We start from the raw sequence: 23996 nt of genomic DNA on the forward strand, positions 1-23996 counted from the left end.
TACTATATATTATGCCATTTTAAAAATATTTATGTACTCACTTTAATTAATCAGTATTAATTCCAAAAAATGATAATGATAAAAAAAAAAGGAAAAGGCAGATTATTGCACTAATACGATTTTCGAATCTGGGGCTTGGCTTGTGATAGCCAAATGGGTAGAGCTCAAGTTGTCCAGAACCAAATTCTGCCTAAATGGGCAGAATTAATTGAAACTTAGATCACAAAGGGATTTCTGGAGTACCCCGTATGTCTTAATAAACAGTAACTTTTACTTTTCACTTAAAGCGAAAATCCCAAAATATAGATTCAAAATTAAACATTTAATTTCAATTTTTATCACAATTTATTTTTATATTGAACACAGCTTAACTCTCGCTATTTATCTAAATGTTCTACACGCTTACTCAATTTGTACATATTTGTTAAATATATTTAAATCATTTATGTAAATAAAGTTTGTTTCCTTTTGTAGAATAACTTTTCATTGCAGCCTTTTAGGCGCGCGCCAAAATAGGCAAAGGAACGTAAAATCAAGTCAAATATTTGCTGAGTAGAAGCCCATGACAATGTCACGGCCAGAACACGCCAAACACGCACACGCATATATATGTATATAGTACATACATGTATGTTAGTATATGCATAGCTGAAAAAGAAAGAAAGAGAGAGACAGAGAGAGAAAAGCAAACTTGTTCTTCAATAGGCAGCTGAAGGGGTCACAGGAAACGGCATAGACGTTGGCAGGACGACACTTAAATGCTGCTCAAAATTGGATTTGTGCTGCTTAGGCAGACTCTGGCCCCCCTTCAGCTGCCCTTCTCCTCCTCCTTCCCCTGCACTGCTCTCTTCGCCTTGCACACATGCCGATAAAGATTTTTATAGTTAGGCCGAATTTTGCCACAAGTCATGCCGCATCCTTAGCTTTTTGCCTATTTGCTTGCTCTGGCCTATTCCCCAGCTGCACATTAAGTCTTTCTGCTTCTTTTTTTTTTGTCTGCCAAGTGGTAGGCGTGGCGAGTGTAGGCTGCAGACAGCCGACAGAAGACTGTCCTTGTGTGTTTATGCTTATTTAAAAAAGTAGCAGCTCCTCGGAGTTTTGATTTGATAAAGCTGAACGGAAAATGCCAAGAAAATGATAGCAACTCTACTTGTGTATGTGTGTGTGTGTGCGTGCGTATGCTATGATTGTGTGTGTGTTTAGGTGTCAGTTTAAGGCTGATAAAAAGTCATGCTATTGCCGGCATTTATGCAAGTCACATACGCACGAAGCTTTTAATAATAAAAACAACGAGCGGCCGTTATATGAAAACAAAGTAAGCGATGCGCCATGGGAGGAGCAGGGGGCGTGGCTGGCATGGTAGAACTGGGCAGAGAGTCTGGGACTGGGTAACAGCTCGTGCGTGTGCGTGTAAATGTCTTTATGTGTGCGTGAGCAGCACTGAAAGCGACAGTCCCCGATCGAGAGTCCCATTTCGCAGCTACTTTCATTGCAGCCGCAAAGTGCGCTTCACATGCGAGCTGATTACACTTTAACGAAGAGTTTCTCTTATCAGCAACAAGCAAGCAGGGCAGCCATACAATGAGCCTATAAGCCCAAACAAAATGAAAAGTAATCATTACATGCATACATCAGAGCAGGATGTGGGAGGGGGGAAGCTTATTAACAAGGGATAGAAGATGAAATTAATATTAAAGACTAGACACTCTTAAATTAGAGATAATGTTATGAAAGCAATAATATATAATATAATATGGATTATTATTATTATAGATCTATAGGTATAAAGCAAGTGGGATATTTTACATTTCATTGATTTATTACAAGTTGCAATAATACTCAAAAAATTTATATTTCAATATATTATTGCTATAAATTATGGTATATTTTATAAATAATAATTGAACATAGAAAAAAAAAAAAACTTTTAATATGGAAAAAGTAATATATTATGTTTATATATAATATCTAAAATATAATTCGTTAAATATCAGAATCCAAGTGAAGCCGAAAACTATATACCTTGGCGAGCAAAGCAATAATCTATATATTAAACCTATAATCTATATATTATACATATGAAACGGAGCTAATATAATACTACCTTAACTATCTAACACGTTAATTATTAAATATATTTACATATACATTTTCCATACTAACTAAATTATTAAATTCGATTTTATTGGCTTAGACTTTTTTTATTTTAATATATAATAAATATTATTTCAGTCGCATTTTAATTTGATGGCTTGAAAAATGAAAAGTTTGATTTACAAATAGAAAATGATTGGAATGATCTATAAACAACTAAGTATAAAAAATAAAATTTTTATTGCAAAATAAATAAATATGTTGTATGTAAATTTCTCAGTCGACCTCGCACTTCACAACAGGCAACAAATAAATTGAAATTAAATAGAATAAATCAAGGGATGAGTAGCGTGAATAGACTCTTCAGCTGCTGGTAGGCAGCACAATTGGAGCCGCAGATGATAACATCCGCGTAGATTTGATGCTCGCGACTGTAGGTTAAGTTCTTGATGTTGGTGAACTTGGGCTGCATGACGCGCTTCAGCAGATCGCGTGCTTCCATCGCATAGCACAGCTTGCCGCACAGGCACGTGGGCGCCTCTGAGATGAGTTCGATGAGGATGGCGGGCAGAGTGCTTTCCGAATAGGGTAGCTTCTGGCTAGCGACAGTGCGTGCCGCCTGCAGCCAAAGCGGCGCGGGCGTGTATCTGTCAGTTGAGCGCTTCGCTTGTTTACGGGCTGCTTCCATATTGAAACCCTTGAAACAATTGCCCCACACATCCAGCAACTCAATGTGCAGATCCTCAATGCTAGCGGGCAGAGATTCCAGCTTGTTGCTAGACACATGGAGCGAACGCAACTTCTGCAGGCGGCGTATGGCAAAGGGCAGGTAGTTCAGATTATTGTGATTCAGATTGAGCGTGACCAGACGATCCAACTTGACCAAATCTGGCGGAAAGTATTTTAGTCCATTGTCCGACAAATCGAGCTCACAGAGAGACGCACGCAGGTTGCTGCCACGCAGCCAGCACCAATCATTCAGCTCGCCCAGGGCATTATTACTCAAGTGCAGCGTGGTCAATGAGAGGCGACCAAATTCCTTGGGTATCTGTGGAGAATGAATAAATACATTAATATATACATTATGGAATACAATACACAGTTGAAATTGATTTGTATGGTAACCTGGGTTAGCTTGTTGCCGCTGATATCGAGCGTTGTTAGGTTGCGCAGCGTGCAAATCTCGAAGCTCAGCTTCACCAATTGAATATTTTTGATGGTCAGCGATTTGAGGGTGCGCGGAAAACCTTTGATGGGATACTCGCTACGCTTGTTGATTGTCATGCGCAGCTGCGGCTGCGATTTCTGCGGTATGGCCGTTGTGTTGGCAATGTTCAGTCTCAGATTGATGGCATCTTTGCCCTCCATGCCCAGCTTGAGGGTTTGCAGGAAGCCCTTCAGCTGTATGGGATCACATTTGATGAGCAGATTCTCTGCCGGCTGCTTAAAGCCAATGGTCGCCTTGCCATCCAGCACAAATTTGGTGTGCACACAGTGTATATTGTCAAGCACCTTATAGCGTGTGCCGGCTTTTGCCTGTGGCGTGAATAGCACCATTTCCAATTCCTTTTTGCTATTGCCATTGGAATCGCGCGCGCTTTGCTTGTAGCCAATGGCCAGGGTGGATTTGACAGGACGCGGCGTGCGATTTGCTTGCGTCGTGCGGTTTAATACCTGCACTTCACATAATATTTTCATAGCGCAGCTATTTTGATTTCCAACAACAAAGAAATACCACCAATTGCCTCGTTTTGTAAAAAGTTGTTGATGCGGCTTTAATTTGCTCGCAGTGTTGCCATGTGGTTAAACATTGAACAGCTGTTGCAGGCCGATAGCTGGAAATCATCGATAACTTAAGCACATAAATTCGGCGCTATTTTTGTTTAAATATCAGCATCAGCTGATTTCTTAGAACTAGTTCACGAAACACCTACGCAGGATAATCGCAAACATCGAAAATTGTTACAAAACAAAACAAATTGCTCGAGTGGCTTTCAGAAGTGTTTTTAGAGTAGATTGACTAGGGGTTTACCCATACAGCCCGGTAAACGCAGAGAAATGTTATTTCGCAAAGTTGTACGCTTTCGTCGACAATTTTTACCGTTCTATATGTTCAATGGATTCTTGTGACAACGTAATGAAACTCGTTATCAACGCTTGCGTTATAACAATTGCGACAGCATTCCACAAAGGCGCGAAATAACTGTAAGTAGTGGCAGTTGTTTGTTAATGACTCTGTAAACTTTATATGCAATTGAATGCAAAAGTCAATAACTGCGGCTGCTAACAATTGAAGCTTTCAAAAGCTAACATAGTCGAAAGCTTTGCTGAAATGACGCGTTAATTATTTGAATAAACAACACAACAGTAAAAATAAGTTATGCAATATTTCCTACAGCATAACACTTTACTGGACAATGATGTGACTCGCAACGTGGTTATCAATATTGATAATTGTGCGCTCTATAGCACGAATGTAAGTATTTAAAATAGTAATACAATTTCCATTTTGTGCTTTTTATATAATCTGGTAACTTTAATGCTCAACAGTTGCGTAGCGCTACCAACACAGCTGATCATCAACATCGGCAGTCGTTATCGCTAAGCTATCGATCACTACAGCAACGCAAGCGCCAACGACGCGAACGGTTTTTAGTCATATTTCGCTATTTTTGCGCGACGGTCGTATTCGCTTTGACAGTCGCCTGTGTCGTCTATACACTGAATACAATGGGCTGGTTTTTTGCGTTACTTGCTGCGATCAGCGCTTTGCTGCTGACAAGGTCTTGGCGCTGGTTCTACATCGCGGGAGCAACAGCCAAACGAGATTTAACGTGAGTTTCGTGTATGTGTGGAGAGATTGTGTGTGTGCGTCTGTGTGTGGTGTGGTGTGCGCCATAATGTTTTGATTCCTTTACAATACCGCAAGTGGTGTGCATTTCAATACAATTTACATATTCTTTTATAAATCCATTTGACAATCATCTCTCTCCCTCTCTCTGCTCCTCGATCCGCTCTCCTTTGTATTCGCTATTCAACCACAAACAGATCGTCGTCTACTTTGCCCATTGTACCCGAAAGCGCATAACAAGTAAAACGGCAAAAAAGAAACGGAAAACTCGTTTTTGCCTTCTATTGGGGTCGACTGTCTGCAGCAGCCGCAGCCACTATTCATAGATGTGTGAAAAGCTACAGCTGAAGTTTTCTCTTTTCCACGATTTTCACAAAATACTCTCATAGCATATACATGGCCATGCATGGACATATTTAATGGCGCCATATAAACAAAAACATATGGCAAAATGTGTCATCCAATTGAGTTATCAGTTACGCATTTATTTTTATCGTAGTTCCTATATTTTTTTATTACCAGTCATTGACTTCTTCAGGTTCAAGGTCGTTGCGAACAGTGCCACTAGGTGGATAAAAAAACACAAACCAAAACAAACTTCGAAAATCAAATTCACTTTTCATACACCATTGAGCGGCTGCCCAATCCATGCGATAATACGTAAAGAGTTTCTGCAGCGCATACTAATTTTTTTTTGTCTTATGTCTCCCGCGCTCTCTTTAAGCTTGGCGGAAGAAGCAGAGCTGTAGCCACTGGCACAGTTAACAACGTCGACGTCGCCGTCAGCGTCGCACGAACTGTTCTTGAAAACGTCGTCAAACAACTTACTTTGGGGGTTTTATTATTGCCTTTGTGCTCTCCCGCTCTCCCGCTCTCTCGCCCTCTGTCTTCATTTGGATTCAATTAAAATTTACGGAAGTAACACATATTAGTAGCCCAGCGCTCAGCCTAGGGTTGCCGCCGATTGGCGTTGAGCTTCAGCTAGACTATGCAATGCAAATGACTATTATAAATGTCCGATGTGCTGGCAGAGAGGGCGCTGATCTATGGGATACTTTGCATGTGACACGTAGTCTGATGTGGTTGATAGGAAATAGCGGAGAATGGATACATACATATTTATGATATACGACATATACTCTCTACAAACAAATTACACAAGGTTTGCTAGATAGATCGTATTAATATTATTTAGAAACTAAATCAAACAAATTACAAATTGGTATCATTTGAAACGATTATTTGTAGAATCTATGTCAGCATATGAATGACTTATGTGATACTATACATATATGTTAGGACATATACATATATGGTAGATGAAATGTTCCTCATTAAAAAAAAAAACTGCAATAAACTTAGAACGCTTTTTCTCAGATTTCAAATTAGGCTTTTAGTTTTTCACATATGTTTCTTTCGTGTAAAAAAAATATGGAATATACTTTTATTTCAATTTTAATTATATTTAATTATGCATTTTAGAAAGGCATCTTGAAATTCTATTTCAGTTATATTCGACTTTTGGCTCTTAAGTCTTAACATAAAATCTTGACAATTCAATTATATTTTTGCTTTGAAACTTGATTCGTTAATGACAAATAGAGCTGACAATGCAATTGTATGCCAAAACAGCTGTGTATATCTTTAGCTATATGTGCTATCATAATTTATAATATCAAATTTCCTAATGACCATCAAACCGTAAAGTAAAACATGAATGAAATGTGTTTTTAAAATACAACTGCTGGCCCCATATTATCTTTATCAACTACTCAGCTTTCAATCGGCTGTTTTGAAAACCATAATTTTATAGATCTCCATGATATATTATTACGTCGCTTGCTTGGCATTGAGAATCAGAGTCGAAAAAAAGTTGCTAAAATTCGTTTTAATGCCACAAAGACAACAGCAATACGTAAGATCAAGTTCCAGCAAGGCCAAACGAATTTCGAGTTAATGAACAAAATTCTTAAGATCGGTTAGTTGCTGCAAGTTGTTTCTTGACGACCTTACTCAACTCATACGTGATCTCGAGTTGGCTAAAAGTGCACAGAAACATAATATATCTGCACACACACATATATATATATAGATATATATATATATATATATATATATATATATATATATATGTATAAGCATGCCAATTGGCAGTTTATCGCCTGAATTGACACCCAGAGGAGGCCTCTGGCATTATAATTACAAAACAGAATTAATTTTCAGCACAACGACATGGGGGAACTAATCCGAGCAATTGCTTAAGTCAGCTATCTTATCAGTTATGCTACACTTTCCGCTGAGTGCAAAGTACGCTCAAGTGCAAAGCAAATTCGAGTGCGGTGCAAAAGGTCTATAGATCGATAGAAATACTAAGCTAGATTCTGGATCGTACAGATATAGAGCTGAGTGCCCAGCGGGGGGCGATTATTGCCAACGGGATAATATATAACGCTCGTTAACTTTCCGTTATGCTCCATATATATATATACATATATATACCTATATACACATGAATTATTGCCCACTAAAACTTTCCTTAAAATAACATTTGTTTACTTTCTACACTTGAGTCTAATAAAACACTTTCAAGTTAGAAGAGTTGGCTAAAGTTAGTCAGGTGCTCAAAATTAATGAAAAGAGCTAAAAACTTTATATTTATTTTGCTTTTTTCTATAATATATTATATATTTCCTGAGGATTTTAAGATTATGTTTGTATAATCTAGTTAATAATTTAGAATATTTATTTAAGGCATATGATTTACTTGATAAAATTTTAGTTAATTCTAGTTTCAATTCAGATTCTAAAATACCCTTTGACCTACACTTAGTGATTTATATATATGATATAAATCCATTCAGTTGTGTGTCTATATGCTCTGCTTTAATTAGTATCTCCTATTAAAACTATTTTTAACAATTTTATATTTAATCAATACCAGATAGTTTGTTTTGCTTAACAGAATTCATTGAACTGGTTTATTGGGATTTTTTTTTCAGTTTATTCGCTTTTATTATAGAACATCAATACTAACGTACTATATATTCAGTTGTATATTGTATATCAGAAAATGCTAAAAAGAAATGAATACTAATATACTACAATATATATAGCTATACCATATATATACCATATGATACTATGAAATACTTACTACTACTACATATATATATACATATACATATACATATACATATACATATATATAGAATACTACTAAAATATATACATATATATCGAAATGATATTCATATCTACCACAAAAACTACCCGTTCGGCATATTCTTTAATTACAATGCGTGTCAGCTGAAATATCTTTTGCGGTCGGTATCAGATTTTGTGTTTTTCTACACGATCAAGTAGTGAAAAGAGTATATTGGCTTTGTGCAATATTTATCTGTTTATAGAAGCGCTTGGAGTATGGAATCCATACTCGCATAGTAGATAAATATGTTAAGCTTATAAGTAACAGTAAACCCATATCAAATCGATAAAGTGCATATCAGGTATAAATTGATATCTACACAATGATAAAATTGCGCATAACAATCCCTTAATCGAGTGAATTCCATGGATAGTTCTTTACATAATAATACATTTGTTAAATACTATCATAGTATGTGATAGTATAGTTAAATTAATATGTTCGCATATATTTACAATATAATATATGTTCGTAGTATAATAGAATCAAGTTGTTCATTGCAAACTGCACTTAAATGGCTTTAATTCGAGAAGAGTCAAATGATAAGAATGAAATGTGGTTAGCAACTTGAAATGAAAGACTATTATTGGATGTATGTATATTACATCAGTGTATATGATGTATGTATATAAAAAAAAAAATATTTTAGATACATGCAGTATAATTCGCATATATTATTTAATAAATAATTGGAATAAGTATACAAGTATTTGATATGCTTGTTTACAGTTCGGCTGTGTCATTATTTATAAAAATAACCAAATTAAAAAAAAATAACTAATGAGGTATTTAATTGTGTTGATAACATTTGCCTGATAATTTATTTATTGATTTCAATTATTTAGGAATCAAATTAAATTAATTTTTTATTTTAGATATAATTATATTTTACATAGGAAATTAAACCATTTTCTCCTTCAGATTCACAATAAAATTTACTGAAATTCAGACTAGTTATCAAATTCATAGCCATAAACTTACGCTCTGGAATGAATGAAGCATTTACCTGATTATTCAATTTGAAAACGCTGCAAACTGATTTCACAGGTACATTTAATGGCAATTGCGCCGCTGCCCATCCCTCCGCAGTTGTCGGCCATGGCTATGTGCACTTTACGCCTTATCTGGGCACGCTTGAGCTATTTTGGATCATTTTCACAATCGAGCCATAAAACACGCAATTCCAGTAGATCGATTGATAATACCCATACACACACGCACATACCCCATTTTTTTTATAGCAACTTAAAGTTAATTTTGTTTACTTTTACTATTTTTCTTCTTTAGCGCTCTTTGGGCCTATGGAAAGCTGTTGCGTTACACGAAACGCCGTGAACGTCTCAACAACACCGTGGCGGATGTCTTCGAGGAGAATGTGCAGGCGCATCCGGACAAGTTTGCCGTCATCAGCGACACACAGCGATGGACCTTCCGTCAGGTCAACGAGCACGCGAACCGTGTGGCCAACGTGCTGCAGGCGCAGGGCTACCAGAAGGGCAACGTGGTCGGCCTGCTGCTGGAGAACCGGGCCGAGTATGTGGCCACCTGGCTGGGTCTGTCCAAGATTGGCATCATTACGCCGCTGATCAATACGAATCTGCGTGGCCCATCGCTGCTGCACAGCATCACGGTGGCCCATTGCAATGCCCTGATCTATGGCGAGGATTTCGTTGAGGCCGTTGCCGATATTACCAAAGATCTGCCAGCCGACATGGCCCTTTTCCAGTTCAACAACGAGAACAACAACACTCAATCCGATGCTATCAAGCAGGCCAAGAATCTGAATACGCTGCTCACCGCAGCCAGTGTGGCCAAGCCCGGCAAGACGCAGATGGGCCATCACGACAAACTCGTCTACATCTATACGTCGGGCACCACGGGCTTGCCCAAGGCAGCTGTAATCTCGCATTCCCGGTAAGAACGAAGTGAAGAGGGAGAGGATAAGATAGCTAAAATTGGCAACAATCTAGTATTTATATTCAGACTTCTCAGAAGTAACGTTAGTTAGTCTTTTATCAATGGGTTTTTACACCTCTTGAAGGTTCATCAGGGTATAAAATTTCAGTCAATTCAACTCATTCGATTGCTTTCATATGGACTAATCGTTGTAAGTGAATAACTTTCTTCCCAACTGTTCAAATGCATTCGTGCAAGTCTATAATTGAATGTCATATACATATATGGACACTTGATATTCAATTGATATTTATATCTACATACATATATGACTTTTTAAAAATAGAATTTGCAATATACAATGTGCCTATAAATGCTTAATTTCCATTCAATTGTTCTCTAGACCAAAGAAGATCAAATACAAAGTGAAAACTGAGCAAGATCTTATGCTTTGTCGTCTTAAGATAAATATCAAATAAATAATTGTGATTTTTAAAACGATTGTTATTATAGAATTTAATTCAATAATTTATTTATAGCATAACTATTCGAACTAGAATACTCGAGATTTATTTATTTTCATTTTTTATTAGTTTACATTAATAGAAATCTCTTCCTTTCCTCGCAGTTATTTGTTCATTGCCGCCGGCATTCATTATACCATGGGCTTCAAGGAAGATGATACGTTCTACACGCCTTTGCCGTTGTACCACACCGCTGGAGGCATCATGTGCATGGGTCAGGCTGTGGTCTTTGGCTCCACGGTCGCCATACGCAAGAAGTTCTCGGCCACCAACTACTTTGCTGACTGCGCCAAGTTCAATGCTACTGTAAGTGATGTATTCATTTCCTCTATTAGCTGTCTGATCTGACAATATCTATCCCCACAGATTGGTCAATATATTGGTGAAATGGCCCGCTATATTCTGGCCACGAAGCCATCTGAATACGATCGTGCACATCGTGTGCGTTTGATGTTTGGCAACGGTTTGCGTCCTCAGATTTGGCCACAGTTTGTGGAGCGCTTCAACATTGCCAAAGTGGGCGAATTCTATGGCGCCACCGAGGGCAATGCGAACATTATGAATCATGACAACACTGTGGGCGCCATTGGCTTTGTGTCGCGCATCTTGCCCAAGGTTTATCCGATCTCCATTATACGCGCTGATCCCGATACGGGTGAGCCCATACGCAACAAGGATGGCCTCTGCGAACTGTGCGAGCCCAACGAACCCGGCGTCTTCATTGGCAAAATCGTCAAAGGCAATCCTTCGCGTGAATTCCTGGGCTATGTCGATGCCAAGGCATCGGCCAAGAAGATCGTCAAGGACGTGTTCAAGCATGGTGATATGGCATTTCTGTCCGGCGATTTGTTAGTCGCCGATGAGAAAGGATATTTGTACTTCAAGGATCGCACGGGCGACACATTCCGCTGGAAGGGTGAAAATGTGTCCACCAGCGAGGTGGAGGCGCAGGTCAGCAACGTGGCTGGCTACAAGGACACCGTGGTGTATGGCGTCACTATACCGCATACCGAGGGACGTGCCGGCATGGCTGCCATCTACGATCCGCAGCGCGAACTCGATCTGGATGTGTTTGCTGCAAATCTTGCCAAAGTGCTGCCCGCCTATGCGCGTCCTCAGATACTGCGACTGCTCACCAAGGTGGATCTGACGGGCACGTTCAAGCTGCGCAAGGTGGATCTGCAGAAGGAGGGCTACGATCCCAATGTGGTCAAGGATGAGCTCTACTACCAAACTACAAAGGGACGCTACGAGCAGCTCACGCCCAGCATCTACGAGCAGCTGCAACGCAATGAGATAAGATTTTAAGAGCCAGCAATCAATGCTCGCCTAACAGGGTTATTTTTATTTTGTTTCTATGGTTCTTTGCCTTATCCAAACCTAATGCTGTTAATTAATGTGTAAGAGCCTCTTCAACTAATGCACACATCCCAATTAATGCACTCCCATATATTTATATATATATATGTACATATATTCACTTATATGTATATATAGATATATCTATATGTATTTAGTATATAGCCAATTTGTGCATTTTTGTTTAGAACGCATTTGCGACTGTTTTGCATTTGACCCAAAACTTTGTTAAGTGCAATTTTTATATGCGAGTGTGCGTGTGTTGAGCGCGTGTGTGTCTGTTTTCTTCTGTTTGTCTTAGTGTTAGTCACTTAGTAGTATATGCATTTTAGAGACCACAGACCATTTTATAAAATATATATGAATATATATACGTGATTAAATAATATGTGAAATGCTTTATTTCCAGCCTGTACATACAAGCAGCCTATTGGTAACTGTCCTAATTTTATAAATCCCTTGCTTATCTATCATAATAAAGTTCTACAATCAATTTTTGTTTATCGAATATATATGTATATATAATGCTTTGCTCAATGCGTTTCTCTTAATATGTCACGATGCTGTTCCCTCCACTTGCATACAAATTACGTACGTTAACAACGTTCCCCAGCTGCCATATATACTGGATAGAGAAAACACGTAATCGTGTGTCTACAGCTTGACCGTGGATGTTAAATGCAGTGAACTTGAACTCTAGGCGACATGCACTTCAATCTAAAATTTCGATGGCAAATGCAGTTACATGCCTTCATTTGCTGAATCAACTCCTGGGAGTAACCTTTAAGCCCGGTTTGCTTATTTGCGATTTATCGAGGGCACGCTGTTAATCTTAACGCCAAATATTTGAAGAAGAATTTCAAGTATTTTTTATAAGAAAAGTAAAACTGGAGTATCTATACATATTTTATGCTAAGTACCTGAAACAATTATACATTTATTTTACTGTAGAAAAACTGCCTACAAATGTATGTTAAATTTTGGACATAAGGTTATATATGTATATACATATATATTTTAAACCAACAAAAGGTGAATCCCGAATTAATAATTTTGAATATATATAAATATTTGAAGCAAACTCAAATACATTGAGTATACGGAAGAATATTTGTCTAAATGGATAAATATTTAAATGTTGAATTATTTAGCTTACTAAAAAAAAAAAAAAAAAAACATTAATCTTCTATCCATCAGTTAAATAATTGGCATATATATTAGCATAATAATAATAATTTTGTGAAAGTCATTTAATATATTTCAGTGTCTACCAAAAACATTTTTTTTAACTATATGCTAAAAAACTAAATAATTAAAGATCATAATTTATTTGAACAACAAAAACAACTGCTGAAGCGGACCATATGGGCTGACTCTATATTTTCATTGGAAAAGCGCATGTATATGGAGAGCAGTTTATTTATCTGCCAGTTAAATATTTGACACGCAGTTTGCTTACAATAAACAACTACAGAATCTTACAAATAAACTTTATTTATTGTCTATAAAAAATTTCTAAGTTAAACTCTGGTCAGAGCTAAAAATAAATAATAATTTAGATATTTCAAGTCCAATTGAGCAAATAATTCAGGGAGCCAGTAATCTCAATCATATACATACATACAAATATATATTGTATGTTCTGATAAAGAAGGCTTTGCTTCAAATTGTAAAACTTTTCGATTATACCTTTTTCTATACTTCGAATCAAATATTATGTCGACTTAAACAATTAAAAAATGCTTGACATCATGAAACAATTTGTTGATAACAAACAAAGTTTATTTTCACTGATTTCGTTTAAAGCGAATTAAATATGTTCTTAATATGAGAGATAAAATTCAAAAATCAATAATGTTGAGCTTAAGTAAATGAGCCTTGCGAGCGTTTCGATCATGCATAAAAAGGAACACAATTTTATATAAATATTTATATATCAAATAAGAGAGAGAGAGAGGGAGATTTGTGCGTTGGCATATGGCGGGCAAAAAAGAAACATTAAACCTTTTACATTTCGTCGCTATGAACTAAACGATAATTATATAATTAAGTCTTTTATAAAAATCACAAAAATCAACACGAATTGATCCCATGGGGATCAGAGCTTGCACAGGCAAAATAGCAGCGGTATGAACGCCCCTATGGCTATGAACACGGGCATCAGTATGGAGGAGTCGTCCATTGAATACGGGTTCGGCTGACGTGGACCACTGCGCGTTCGCTTCGATCCCTGCGTCGATTGCTGTTGCTGCTGCTGTTGGGACTGCTGCTGGTGGTGCGCCTGCTGCTGGCGTTGCGGTACATCTGCTTCACCCTCCTCCACATCGTAGTCATCCTCATCGTCATCATCGTCGTAGCCTCGTTGAGCTGATCGGTCATTGTAGCGCACAATGCGCTCCTGATGCTGTTGATTATCGCGCGGACGCGACGCACGCGGCTTGTTCTCCTCCTCTGGCTCGACCCGGCGCTCGCTGGCCTCCGTTTTGTGGAGGCGTGGCAATTGCGAGACGTCGCCCTTGAGCAGCGCAAAGGCATTGATCTTTGGATTGTCGAGTGCGCCCTTGATGAAGTCCAGGCGCAGTCGGCCATTGCGCACGTCCGACGTCTCGATTTCACCACCATACTCGTAATGCATGCGCCCATTGATGATCTTAAAGTACACGATTTCGTCGTGCGCCGAGCCACGTCCCACCTGATTGTATATGTCCAGCTGCTTGACCACCGTGTGCTTGCGATTGAGCAGCACATCGAACACTTTGCGATTGGGCGCATCAAAGTAGACTTCGCAGAACTTCATAATCAGGGCATAGTCGCCATCGCCATCGGCGGGAAAGTCGTAGCCAAATGTGGTGGTATGATAGCGCTCTGTGCGGTAGAGCACCTCGTCCTGCTCTGGGACACGGCCAATCATGAGCAAATGTTTGCCGTAGTCCGACGAAATGCCCACGTTCAGCGGGTCCGCCTCGTAGTGTATGCCATTCTGATCCGTATGCTCATCACCGCCCGCATTCACAGCGTAAACGACTTTCAAAGACTCCGCCTGCGCCAGTGGCAGAAGGCAGTATAAGGCCAAAACCAGCACCGTTAACGGCATCGCACAACTTGCCAGCAAGTTGTTTACGTTGCATTTGTACATATTTTCCATTCTCATGGCTCTTTCTGTTACAGTTGCTCGTTTCTTTGCCATGGTGAGTTCGATGTCCACTTAAAATATATCCGGACACGTGGCAGCGGTTTTATTTCTACCGCCTACTTCGTGCTGACCATTAGTTTACCCATTTATTGAACAATATTTTATTCTGATGTGGGCCGCAATGTGCTAGCAGGAAAATACCAAAAGTATCGGTAATCGATAAGGCAGCCTGCAATGTTCAAAATTTTACATCACTAGCCAGCGCGGGATGGATTAAAAATTATAAAATTACATTATGAAAATTTAAATAAGCTAATAATTAAATAAATAAAAAAAACTAAAGTTATTATTATGTGAACAAATTAATTTTTATTTTGTTACCCCTTACAGTTTATCGAGCCCGTGTTTTCGATTTGTCTGCTCACCATAGAAAACATAAATCTCACACTTTTCTTAGCAGAGCACTGTACTGATCATTTTAATTTCCCATAATTTATAAAAATGTATGCCAGCTTATATTAATTAACCAATTAGCTAAATGCTAAACATAATCACTTACCATGGCTAGTGATATAGTTTCAAACAATCGAAATTTTCCCGCTCAATTGCTGTTATCGAACGAAGTTGGCTGCTTCACATTCCGTTGCATATACATGTTTCACAGCACTGTTGTTGCCGCCGAGTTTAGCAGCACTGCAAAAAGCAGCTACACGTGCGGTTTGTGATTTTGTATGAAAATACCTGGTGTAAAATAAGTTATTATTGCTTAAACTAAATTGTCTTGAAGCTCATAAGCAGTTAAAGCTGCTTCAAAAGGCTGCTGAGTTGTTACAGCCATGAATTTCGATGACGAGGATAGACTCGAGCTGCAGCATTTGGCGGGCGGCAACATTGTGGAACATGCGCCCGTTTTCTCTGCTCAGGGAAGGTTAGTTTAAACCACATTTAATTCGCATGAATGCAAACACTTAATTTCCTTATGATTTGTCTAGATTTGTCTTTGTGCGATGCGGCCTCAAAGTGCAGGTATTCGTCACCAGCACAGGTGAATTGACACGTGAACTAACAGATGCAACAGCGCCGCTGATAAGCCTCGAGCTCGACGTGAAGCAGCCGGAACTGCTGCTCGGCTGCACCAGCACAGGGCAAATGCTACGCTGGCATTGGCGCACCGGCGTGCTGCAAAAGAATGTGAACATACAACTGGGTGCAGAAGGTCTGCAAATACTTACGTGTAATCTGCTGAATCTGTACAAGGAAGGCGACACCGCGTGCGCCTTTGTGACGGCCAAGCGAAAGAGCGGCGAGCAGGTTTTGTGGTATGTGGTCAACACAAACACAGGAGCCGTCATTGACATTCAATGTGGCCTCAAATTAAAGTAAGTTCAATGAACAACCGAAAAATAAGTGGAAAGAAATAGCCATAATAAATCAAATTTATTTTGATTTTTTAAATATTCACCTGTTGCTTTCTCTCTTCACAGAATTCGGACACCCTTGGTGGATGTGGGCAAGGGCGCCTTTAAGTACATAATACTAGCACAGGGCTATTATCTCTACTTCCTGGACTATACAACGTGGAAGTTCTGGCGGTTCAAGAACACAAATATGGGGTTGATAACATGCGTGCGCATGAGTCCCTGCGAGGAGGCGGCAGCCACGGGCGATGAATCGGGCAGGGTCATCGTCTGGCGGCAATTTGACAATCAGGAGCGTGTACAATGCACCCAACATCATTGGCACAATACGCCCGTAACGAGCATTGCGTTTACGCCCACCGGTATCAGTTTCTACAGCGCCGGCCATGAGGCGGTGCTCGTAAAGTGGACACTGAGCAATCAGGATGAGAAAAAGTTCCTGCCGCGCATGGCCAGCATTATCAGGCACATTGTGATCAGCGACGGGAATGAGCATGTGCTCGCCTGCACTGATGACAATGCTCTGCACTTTGTGAGTCCCAGCGAGGGGAATCTGCAATCGACGCTGCAGCATTTCACATATGCGCTGCCCGACAAGACGGGCAAGACCATGTTTCCCATTGGCCTGTGTCTCAATCCACGCACCAATACGCTGGTGCTCAATGGACGCATTGGACACTTGCAGTTCTACTCGGCCTATACGAAGAGCATGCTCTACAATGTAAGGGAATTTGCATTTTAACTAAATTCAATATTAATTTAATACATTCTTCTATGGCAGCTACGTGTGGTGGACAACAATGTGAACTCTCAGGAGGCGCAGCGCATCATCTACAATACGTGTGTCACGCGGGCGGCCTTCAACATAAATTGGATGGTCACGGGCGAGGAGTATAATGATCAGCGTAACTTTCCGGAGTTGCGACTTAAATTTTGGCAATACCAGGAAAAATTACAATGGTAAACTAATTGAAATCGAAATTAACATAAACACGAGCAATTATTATCTGGTATCTTCCATTTGCAGTTACAAACTAAACACAAATATAGAGCTGCCGCATGAGCACGGTTTCCAGGCCATCATCTTTTCCAATCAGTTCCAGGTGAACAATTTGCGCTGTGCCAGCGCTGGCCAAGACAATGTGATCAAACTGTGGACTTTGGGTAATTCGGAGAACATTTACCAGCGTGGCAAAATGTGGAGCTGTGCGGCTCAAGCGAGCTACAAACGGCAGGCGCTTGGCTCCATATGCTTCTCTCAGGATGGCTCATTGCTGGGTGCGGGCTATGGCAGTACTCTGGTGCTGTATGATGCGCGCTCGTTGCGACTGTTGCACGCGCTGAGCACATCGGCTGGCTATGACGGTGTCGTGGCCAAGGCACAGCTGCGTCTGGCGCCAATGCCCATGAATGGCACGCGCACAGAGCTCACGCAGCAGCGGCAAAAGCTGTGGGGTCTGCTGCAAACGTTGCTCGACAGCGACGATCAGAAGCTGGTGCAGCAGGCGCGGCAACTGATGTCCAGTGCACCGATCAGTCAATCCAAGGCCAGCAGCGAACAGATACCCAAGGAGTCTGTGTACAAGCATATCATGCAAATGCCCGAGCTGGGACTGCATCAGAAGCTGCAGCTGTTGCGTCGCTTCGGCATCGAATGCACCGTCCACGAGGCATGCCACAAGCGCCTCAAGGAGCATCTACAAAAATTTCTGGTGGATCCCATGGCGGTGCAGCGACGGCTCTTAACGTTAGAGGCGCGTTTGCACCGGCTGCAGCCGCGACAACGTTTCAAGGCGAAACTGCGGCTGACACGGCTCAGCGGCAGGCGGAAAAACTACGAAGAGGTCGTCAAGCAGGAACTGTTACCGATCTTCAGCGTGCTGAAACTAGATGAGACCACCAAGGCAGCCAAAACAATGTCTGCGAAGAAGCGAAAACGCTGGGAAGCGGCGTCAGAGAAGTCGCTGTCAACGAAAGCAGCGCCACTCCAGACTGTTGCCCAAATCTCGCATGTGCAATTCGGAGCTGGCGCGCAGGCGCATTTGGTGGCCGTCTGCACAGAGTCGCGTGTGCTCATCTGGAACCTAATGACACTCCGTCTGCAAGCGGGCCTCAAGCTCTCCGTGCGGCAATTGGCCTTCGATCCGCTCACCAATCTGATAGCTGCCGTCACACGCAACGATGAATGTGAGTAACTGCAGCAGTCTATCGAATCCTTACTCATGCTATACATTCTCTTTTTCATGTCCATTCCAACAGTGCACGTCTTCCAGCCAAATGTGCCGTTGCCCGTCTATCAGCGTAGCAATTTGCCCAAGCTGCATGGCCTGGTCTGGTTGCCGCGTCGCCAGCCCAAGCAGAGCTCCATCAATGTGGACTTTCAGGCGCAATCCACGCTGCATATGCTCACGCACAAAAAAGAGATTGTCTATCTGGCCACACCCGGTCAGGGCACAATGGACGATGCGCCGCCGCCCATTTCGTTCGCCCAGCCATCGGATGCGGATCAACTACTGCAATACGCCACCTTTGGCAGCTTCGTTGCCAGCCAGAAGTCCAACGAAGTCAGAGAAAATGTTCAGACTAGCGGACCGCTGATTGTGGGACGTAGTGTGCATAGTTCAGTGGATGCGGTAAGTTTTTTGATAAAGCTCACTTATCAGGGAGGGTTTCAAAATGGAGTATCCATAATATATAGAATGACTGAAACATTCTAAATCTAAATCAAGATTAGTTATAAGGGTGCTATTCGCAAATCTCAACATTTTCAAGGCTAAGGTATATCAATTATTATCAGATATAGAAATTGCAAAATTAATAACAATTAACTTACATTTTTGATTAGGTTTTTCCTTTATTTTTAATTATATCGAAATCTAGAAAATTTGACAAAGTATATGCTTGTTTAAGGTAGCACTATTTTAGTACTACTTTTTCTCTATAACAAGTTTATACATTAATTTTTGTTTCAAATCAGCATTACTATAGAATGTCTATAAAGGGCCCTACTTCCATTTGTTCCGTTTTCTCTTCCATCTTTTTTAAAAGAGAGGAATGATCTAGGTCCGTTTTGAAATAGTAGGAATATATTTTTTGTGTGCTCAATTCCCAGTTGTTCCTTTTACCTTTCTTTGGCCGATTTGATTTGAATGAGCTCTAATATCAAATTTTACAGAATGTTAAAGCTTTCGATTATACATTTTTAATATCAATTTATATGTATTTATATAGTTATACGAATGTATAGGATAGTTTCAAGTTATATTTAGTTTGATTTTGTTTCAATGCTATGCTTCTTTTTCACCATTTTATCAAATTAAAACATCTTATGATCTGACAAGTCGATCTAATATCTTTGAGAAATATTATTTCCTTTTCAATTTAGTTATTGTAGTAGTTAAAAAACTGTTGGGTATATCTCGCCCTTCTTGGGGTTTTCATCTTTTTATTGAAACCTTACGTGCTATGAAGTACAAGTGGTTAGACTTAAGGTTAGTTTGGAGTAAATACACATATATATAACATAATAAATGTTTATATTTATATGTTTATATATGTGAATGTATATTAATATATAATTATTATATCTATTATTTTTGGTTTAGCTTTTTGGTCTTGTTATAAATCCTGTTGAAATTCTATTTGTAATTGGAATTCGTCTTGTTGTTCAGTCGGGTGCAATTTTTGTTGTTGTTGCTGTGATCGTCACCTGATCGTCACACTCTCTATTTCTTCTTGCGTATGAGCGTATCTCCAAGGCGTGGCGCCGTGGGAACACGCAAATGTCGACAGCGACGCATCATCAGAACATCGTGCTTAAAGTAACGCAAACAATGCCATTGGGGCACCTTGGGCATGAGCTGTTGATGCTAATGTGGAGGATTACAAAAAAATATATTGAAAATGTAGAGTATATAGAAATGTTCTTTAATAGGTTTATGTAGTACGAAAATTTTAATGAATTTATTTTAATATGGGTTTTGGCTAACATTTTTTTTTAGTTGAGTATTAATTGTTCTTTATTAAAGTGATGTCTTCTAAAATTGTTGCATTAGGTTATAGATCATTTTTGATTTATGATTTGTTCTATAGAAATGATTGATTATCCATAATTTTTTGCACAAAGATTTTATGATCCGTATTTTATTTTCTTAGTTCATCCATTTCTTGGCTTTCGTGCTACAGTTCAGATTAGTGGCGTAGTAGCTTTTCTGGCAGCCAAGTGTCTACACTTTTCTATTTTGAACTCAATTTGAATAATTTCAATTCAGTATAATAACGCCATTCTCTTAAAAGTTAAAAGGCGCGATTGTATTGTCTATTTCTGGATGCCTTTCAATTGGGCATTATCATATCAGCATGGCAACTACATTAGCTTGCCGTAGGTCTATTTTGGATAGCTGAGAAAACTGTGAAGGTACTGAAAAAGTTAACTTTGAGTCCCGCTCAAAGATCATTCGTCATAGGCTATAAATTAATCACATTGTTTATTTATAATGATTTTTGAAAACACCTCGGATTTTTGTGAGACAAATTGATAAGAAATTTCACTCTGCATATTATATAATATAAGCAAATGGAATATTCTCTGATCATAACAAACAGTTAGGCGTGCTGATTAACAGCCGCCCAAGTCGTGTTCACGGCCTTTTGATTGCCAATTAGAAAGTAATCTTTTAATTAACTGCTGCACTTGCAACATTGTACCCCGGAAAAGTATTTAATTCCTCTTATAAGAACAGAGCAATATGAGAGCAAGAAAGAAAGAGAGAGTGCAAAAAAAATTAAGAATTTGTTCTTAGCTTCTTGCAACTTCTTTGCACTTCCTACTTCTCTTCGTACTCGTACTCCACACAACGCCGCACGCCCCGAAACTCACCTCATTCACAATTGGCACTGGTCCAGCTTGTGCCCAGGCACAGAATAATGCAAGGCAAAGCAGCGAAATAACGCCGAAAAAGTTGGGCCACATATCGGTATATATGGACTTCACTTAACTGCACTTTCTTTTCTTATTTGTTCTTTGAATAGAATAATAATTGAACTTTTTTTTCAAGCTGCGGGTCAAGTGGTGTTTTTTTTTGCTTCTGTTATTTTATTTCCGTAAACTTTTGCGGCACGCGCTTCCGTTTGCCAGGCTTCCTTAATCACGCTCTCCCAGGGTTTGCAGCACTGCTCCCACTGTTGTTGTTTGTGCAAAGTACAACGGCACAATGTTGAACGGGTGTCGGTGCTCAATGCAATTTATACGCCGCTCCGCTGCTACTGCAGCGCCAGCAGAAGCAGCGGCAGCACCAGCTTCGTGCGTGGCGCGCTCTCATAATTCTAACACACGAAGTGTCGGCTCATCAACTTCGGTTTGTTATTGTTTCTCTCTGATGCTCCTTGCTTCGTATTTTATACATGCACTCATACACACACATACATATATGTATATATATTTAGCACTGCATTGAGTGCAACTGCCAGTGCAAGAACGCCCACTCCATGGAGCTTGCGTTTATTTCGGACCTCTCTCTCTCTCTTTGGCTCTCGTCTTCGTTGTCATGCCACGCTCGCTCTGGCACTTTTTGTTATTCAATTTGTTTTGTTTATGCGTAGCGGCATTTTGTTATTGTTGCGTGCTTTTTCGCATTTTTTAAGCTTATTATGCTGTTCAATACAATAGAGTCGCGCATTAGTTGTGGCTAGTTTATGATGAGTTCTGAACAAGTGTAATTTCCCCAGAGACGCAACCACGTGGGCTAATCCATTGTAATAATTATTATGCCAGCATTTGATCGTTATTGCCATAATTACGTTACATTCATGCACTTTGCTGGCGTAGCCTATATATTTGAGCTAATTTATTTAAGTCAGTTGCTCTCTTGAACTAGTTTGAGTTGGTTTCGTCGAGCTGCAATTGGCGAATGTAAATTGAATTCTTTTTTACTGATACTGAGTCACACATTGGATTTGTTTGGACGCTTCTTCCGGCTGAAGAATCTTAGTAATTAAATGCTTGCAGTTGATAAGTAGTTTCAGCAAAATAATAATTTTGAATTATACACGTATATAGTGCCAAAATAAATGTGAAAATTGATTGAAAGGTAGCAGCGACGCATGCGCGAAGGCTAGCAGATAAGAGATACTTGAGCTTGACAGCAAATGACAAACTCATAAATTAAACGAAACACAACACTTCATAATTCGTATAAGAGGTTCAGATTGTGATTTTAGCGCTGTGAACTTGAACTATAATCTGAATGAGCATCGCCCCGCCAAAAAATAACAAAGTGACGACAAGTAATTGTAACAAAAAAAAAAAAATATATATATATATATGTATATAGTCAAATTTAATCCAACTAATATAGTTCTATGTGTTTTTTTTTAGTGAACTCTGTCAAGGTGAATGCCAATTAATGTTCTCTCTCCGTTTCGTTTCTCAATTACAGCTGGTCAATTTGTCCGCCCACACGATGCCTGCGATGAGCCTGATCTGCGGCGAATTCATCAAATCGCTGCTAACGCCTGCCGACAGCGCAGCCAGACACAGAGCGGTGATGGAAGAGACTCTGAGCAATGGCAAATTGAATGGCAATGGGCTCTCGCACCTAGACAGTGATGTAGAGAATGACGCAGACGAAGACGAAGAGGGGGAGGCGGAGGAGCTAGCAGAAGAGCAGCAGGCAGAGGAGATGCGCAAAACGTTGCTGGCGCAGAATGCGGCGCTGGAAGAGAGCCTCAGTCAAGAGGACATGCAATTGAAACTGGATGAGCGACTGCAACGCGTTGCGCAGCTCGATGTACAGCTTGAGTTTTAATTGTAGAATTATTGCATATTTTGCAGATAGACACAAACCGTTCGCTTAATTTTACAGTTCAGCTAGGTACACTGACGCTTGTAGTTGTTGTAACAAATTGTCTTGATTTTTTTTTGTATACAAACGAAACACCTATAATGCGTGAGTGTTTTATAAAATATAAACTAAATGCAGTTATTTTTACAAAACAATTTTGTATTCTATAAATAGTTTTATTTTATTTTATAGTATCAATAGTACAATACATACAACTATGGCACTTCCAGAATAATCTGCGGCAGCTCCCATTCAAATTTGTGTTTGCTTGTGTGTGCCTTGCTCTCTTGCCCTCGTTTTTGAGCCTCGGAAGCCACTAGCCTCAAGGCTTAGTGTGATGGAGCGAGAGGTCAGATGATCGCACTAGATCACGCACTATACAATTATTCTATGCCCACTCGCTCTCTCTCTTCAATTTCAACCTTTTGAGAGAAGAGTAGTGCACAGTTATAAGCTAGTTTGCCATGTTTATATATAGAATTTCACAAATTTTATTTTCAAAATAAGCATAAATTTTTCGAAAGTGTATAAAATCGTGGACTTGCTTTAAAATAAGTTTCATAATACGAGCATAAATGCACACTTGCAAAGCTTGTCTATATACATATATGTATTTGCATAAATTGGTGTGTGTGTGTGTGTAGCTGCTTGCTGAAATTGTAGAGATGTACATT

The 23996-nt window shown here is 39.6% G+C and overlaps 5 protein-coding genes across 5 annotated transcripts; 2 read left to right on the forward strand and 3 right to left on the reverse strand.

The window, feature by feature from the left end:
• Positions 1 to 2311: 2311 nt before the first annotated feature.
• On the reverse strand, positions 2312 to 3915 carry LOC6577328 (leucine-rich repeat protein 1). The gene is made up of 2 exons (XM_002003259.4): positions 3220 to 3915; positions 2312 to 3142 (listed from the first exon to the last, which is right to left on the reverse strand). Exons 1-2 carry the CDS (start codon positions 3790 to 3792, stop codon positions 2429 to 2431), a joined length of 1287 nt encoding a protein of 428 aa, XP_002003295.1. The 5' UTR covers positions 3793 to 3915; the 3' UTR covers positions 2312 to 2428.
• Positions 3916 to 4496: 581 nt separating this feature from the next.
• LOC6577329 (long-chain fatty acid transport protein 4) lies at positions 4497 to 12437 on the forward strand. Its single transcript, XM_002003260.4, has 5 exons — positions 4497 to 4570; positions 4645 to 4928; positions 9438 to 10064; positions 10675 to 10876; positions 10937 to 12437. The coding sequence occupies exons 2-5, from the start codon at positions 4825 to 4827 to the stop codon at positions 11876 to 11878; spliced, it is 1875 nt and encodes a 624-aa protein (XP_002003296.1). The 5' UTR covers positions 4497 to 4570; positions 4645 to 4824; the 3' UTR covers positions 11879 to 12437.
• A 1241-nt stretch (positions 12438 to 13678) lies between these two features.
• On the reverse strand, positions 13679 to 15251 carry LOC6577330 (malectin-B). The gene has a single exon (XM_002003261.4). It carries the CDS (start codon positions 15114 to 15116, stop codon positions 14028 to 14030), a length of 1089 nt encoding a protein of 362 aa, XP_002003297.2. The 5' UTR covers positions 15117 to 15251; the 3' UTR covers positions 13679 to 14027.
• A 480-nt stretch (positions 15252 to 15731) lies between these two features.
• On the forward strand, positions 15732 to 23477 carry LOC6577331 (WD repeat-containing protein 75). The gene is made up of 7 exons (XM_002003262.4): positions 15732 to 15990; positions 16055 to 16441; positions 16547 to 17201; positions 17262 to 17440; positions 17508 to 18667; positions 18740 to 19113; positions 22918 to 23477. The coding sequence occupies exons 1-7, from the start codon at positions 15899 to 15901 to the stop codon at positions 23284 to 23286; spliced, it is 3216 nt and encodes a 1071-aa protein (XP_002003298.1). The 5' UTR covers positions 15732 to 15898; the 3' UTR covers positions 23287 to 23477.
• On the reverse strand, positions 19894 to 21706 carry LOC6577332. The gene is made up of 2 exons (XM_002003263.4): positions 21360 to 21706; positions 19894 to 20349 (listed from the first exon to the last, which is right to left on the reverse strand). The coding sequence occupies exons 1-2, from the start codon at positions 21450 to 21452 to the stop codon at positions 20206 to 20208; spliced, it is 237 nt and encodes a 78-aa protein (XP_002003299.1). The 5' UTR covers positions 21453 to 21706; the 3' UTR covers positions 19894 to 20205.
• Positions 23478 to 23996: the final 519 nt, after the last annotated feature.

This window comes from Drosophila mojavensis, unplaced genomic scaffold (genome assembly GCF_018153725.1).
Source record: "Drosophila mojavensis isolate 15081-1352.22 unplaced genomic scaffold, ASM1815372v1 contig_36, whole genome shotgun sequence".
NCBI lineage: Eukaryota > Metazoa > Arthropoda > Insecta > Diptera > Drosophilidae > Drosophila > Drosophila mojavensis.

What these genes read in the sequence shown, in the direction of transcription:
- LOC6577328 (XM_002003259.4), bottom strand. Translation starts at nt 3,792, where the DNA reads ATGAAAATATTATGTGAAGTGCAGGTATTAAACCGCACGACGCAAGCA. An exon ending in GCGGCAACAAGCTAACCCAG is followed by an intron (nt 3,143 to 3,219) that starts GTTACCATACAA and finishes CATTCTCCACAG; the next exon opens with ATACCCAAGGAATTTGGTCG.
- LOC6577329 (XM_002003260.4), top strand. Translation starts at nt 4,825, where the DNA reads ATGGGCTGGTTTTTTGCGTTACTTGCTGCGATCAGCGCTTTGCTGCTG. An exon ending in ACAGCCAAACGAGATTTAAC is followed by an intron (nt 4,929 to 9,437) that starts GTGAGTTTCGTG and finishes TTTCTTCTTTAG; the next exon opens with CGCTCTTTGGGCCTATGGAA. An exon ending in GCGCCAAGTTCAATGCTACT is followed by an intron (nt 10,877 to 10,936) that starts GTAAGTGATGTA and finishes CTATCCCCACAG; the next exon opens with ATTGGTCAATATATTGGTGA.
- LOC6577330 (XM_002003261.4), bottom strand. Translation starts at nt 15,116, where the DNA reads ATGGCAAAGAAACGAGCAACTGTAACAGAAAGAGCCATGAGAATGGAA.
- LOC6577331 (XM_002003262.4), top strand. Translation starts at nt 15,899, where the DNA reads ATGAATTTCGATGACGAGGATAGACTCGAGCTGCAGCATTTGGCGGGC. An exon ending in GTTTTCTCTGCTCAGGGAAG is followed by an intron (nt 15,991 to 16,054) that starts GTTAGTTTAAAC and finishes TGATTTGTCTAG; the next exon opens with ATTTGTCTTTGTGCGATGCG. An exon ending in CGTCACACGCAACGATGAAT is followed by an intron (nt 18,668 to 18,739) that starts GTGAGTAACTGC and finishes CCATTCCAACAG; the next exon opens with TGCACGTCTTCCAGCCAAAT.
- LOC6577332 (XM_002003263.4), bottom strand. Translation starts at nt 21,452, where the DNA reads ATGTGGCCCAACTTTTTCGGCGTTATTTCGCTGCTTTGCCTTGCATTA. An exon ending in CAGTGCCAATTGTGAATGAG is followed by an intron (nt 20,350 to 21,359) that starts GTGAGTTTCGGG and finishes CCTCCACATTAG; the next exon opens with CATCAACAGCTCATGCCCAA.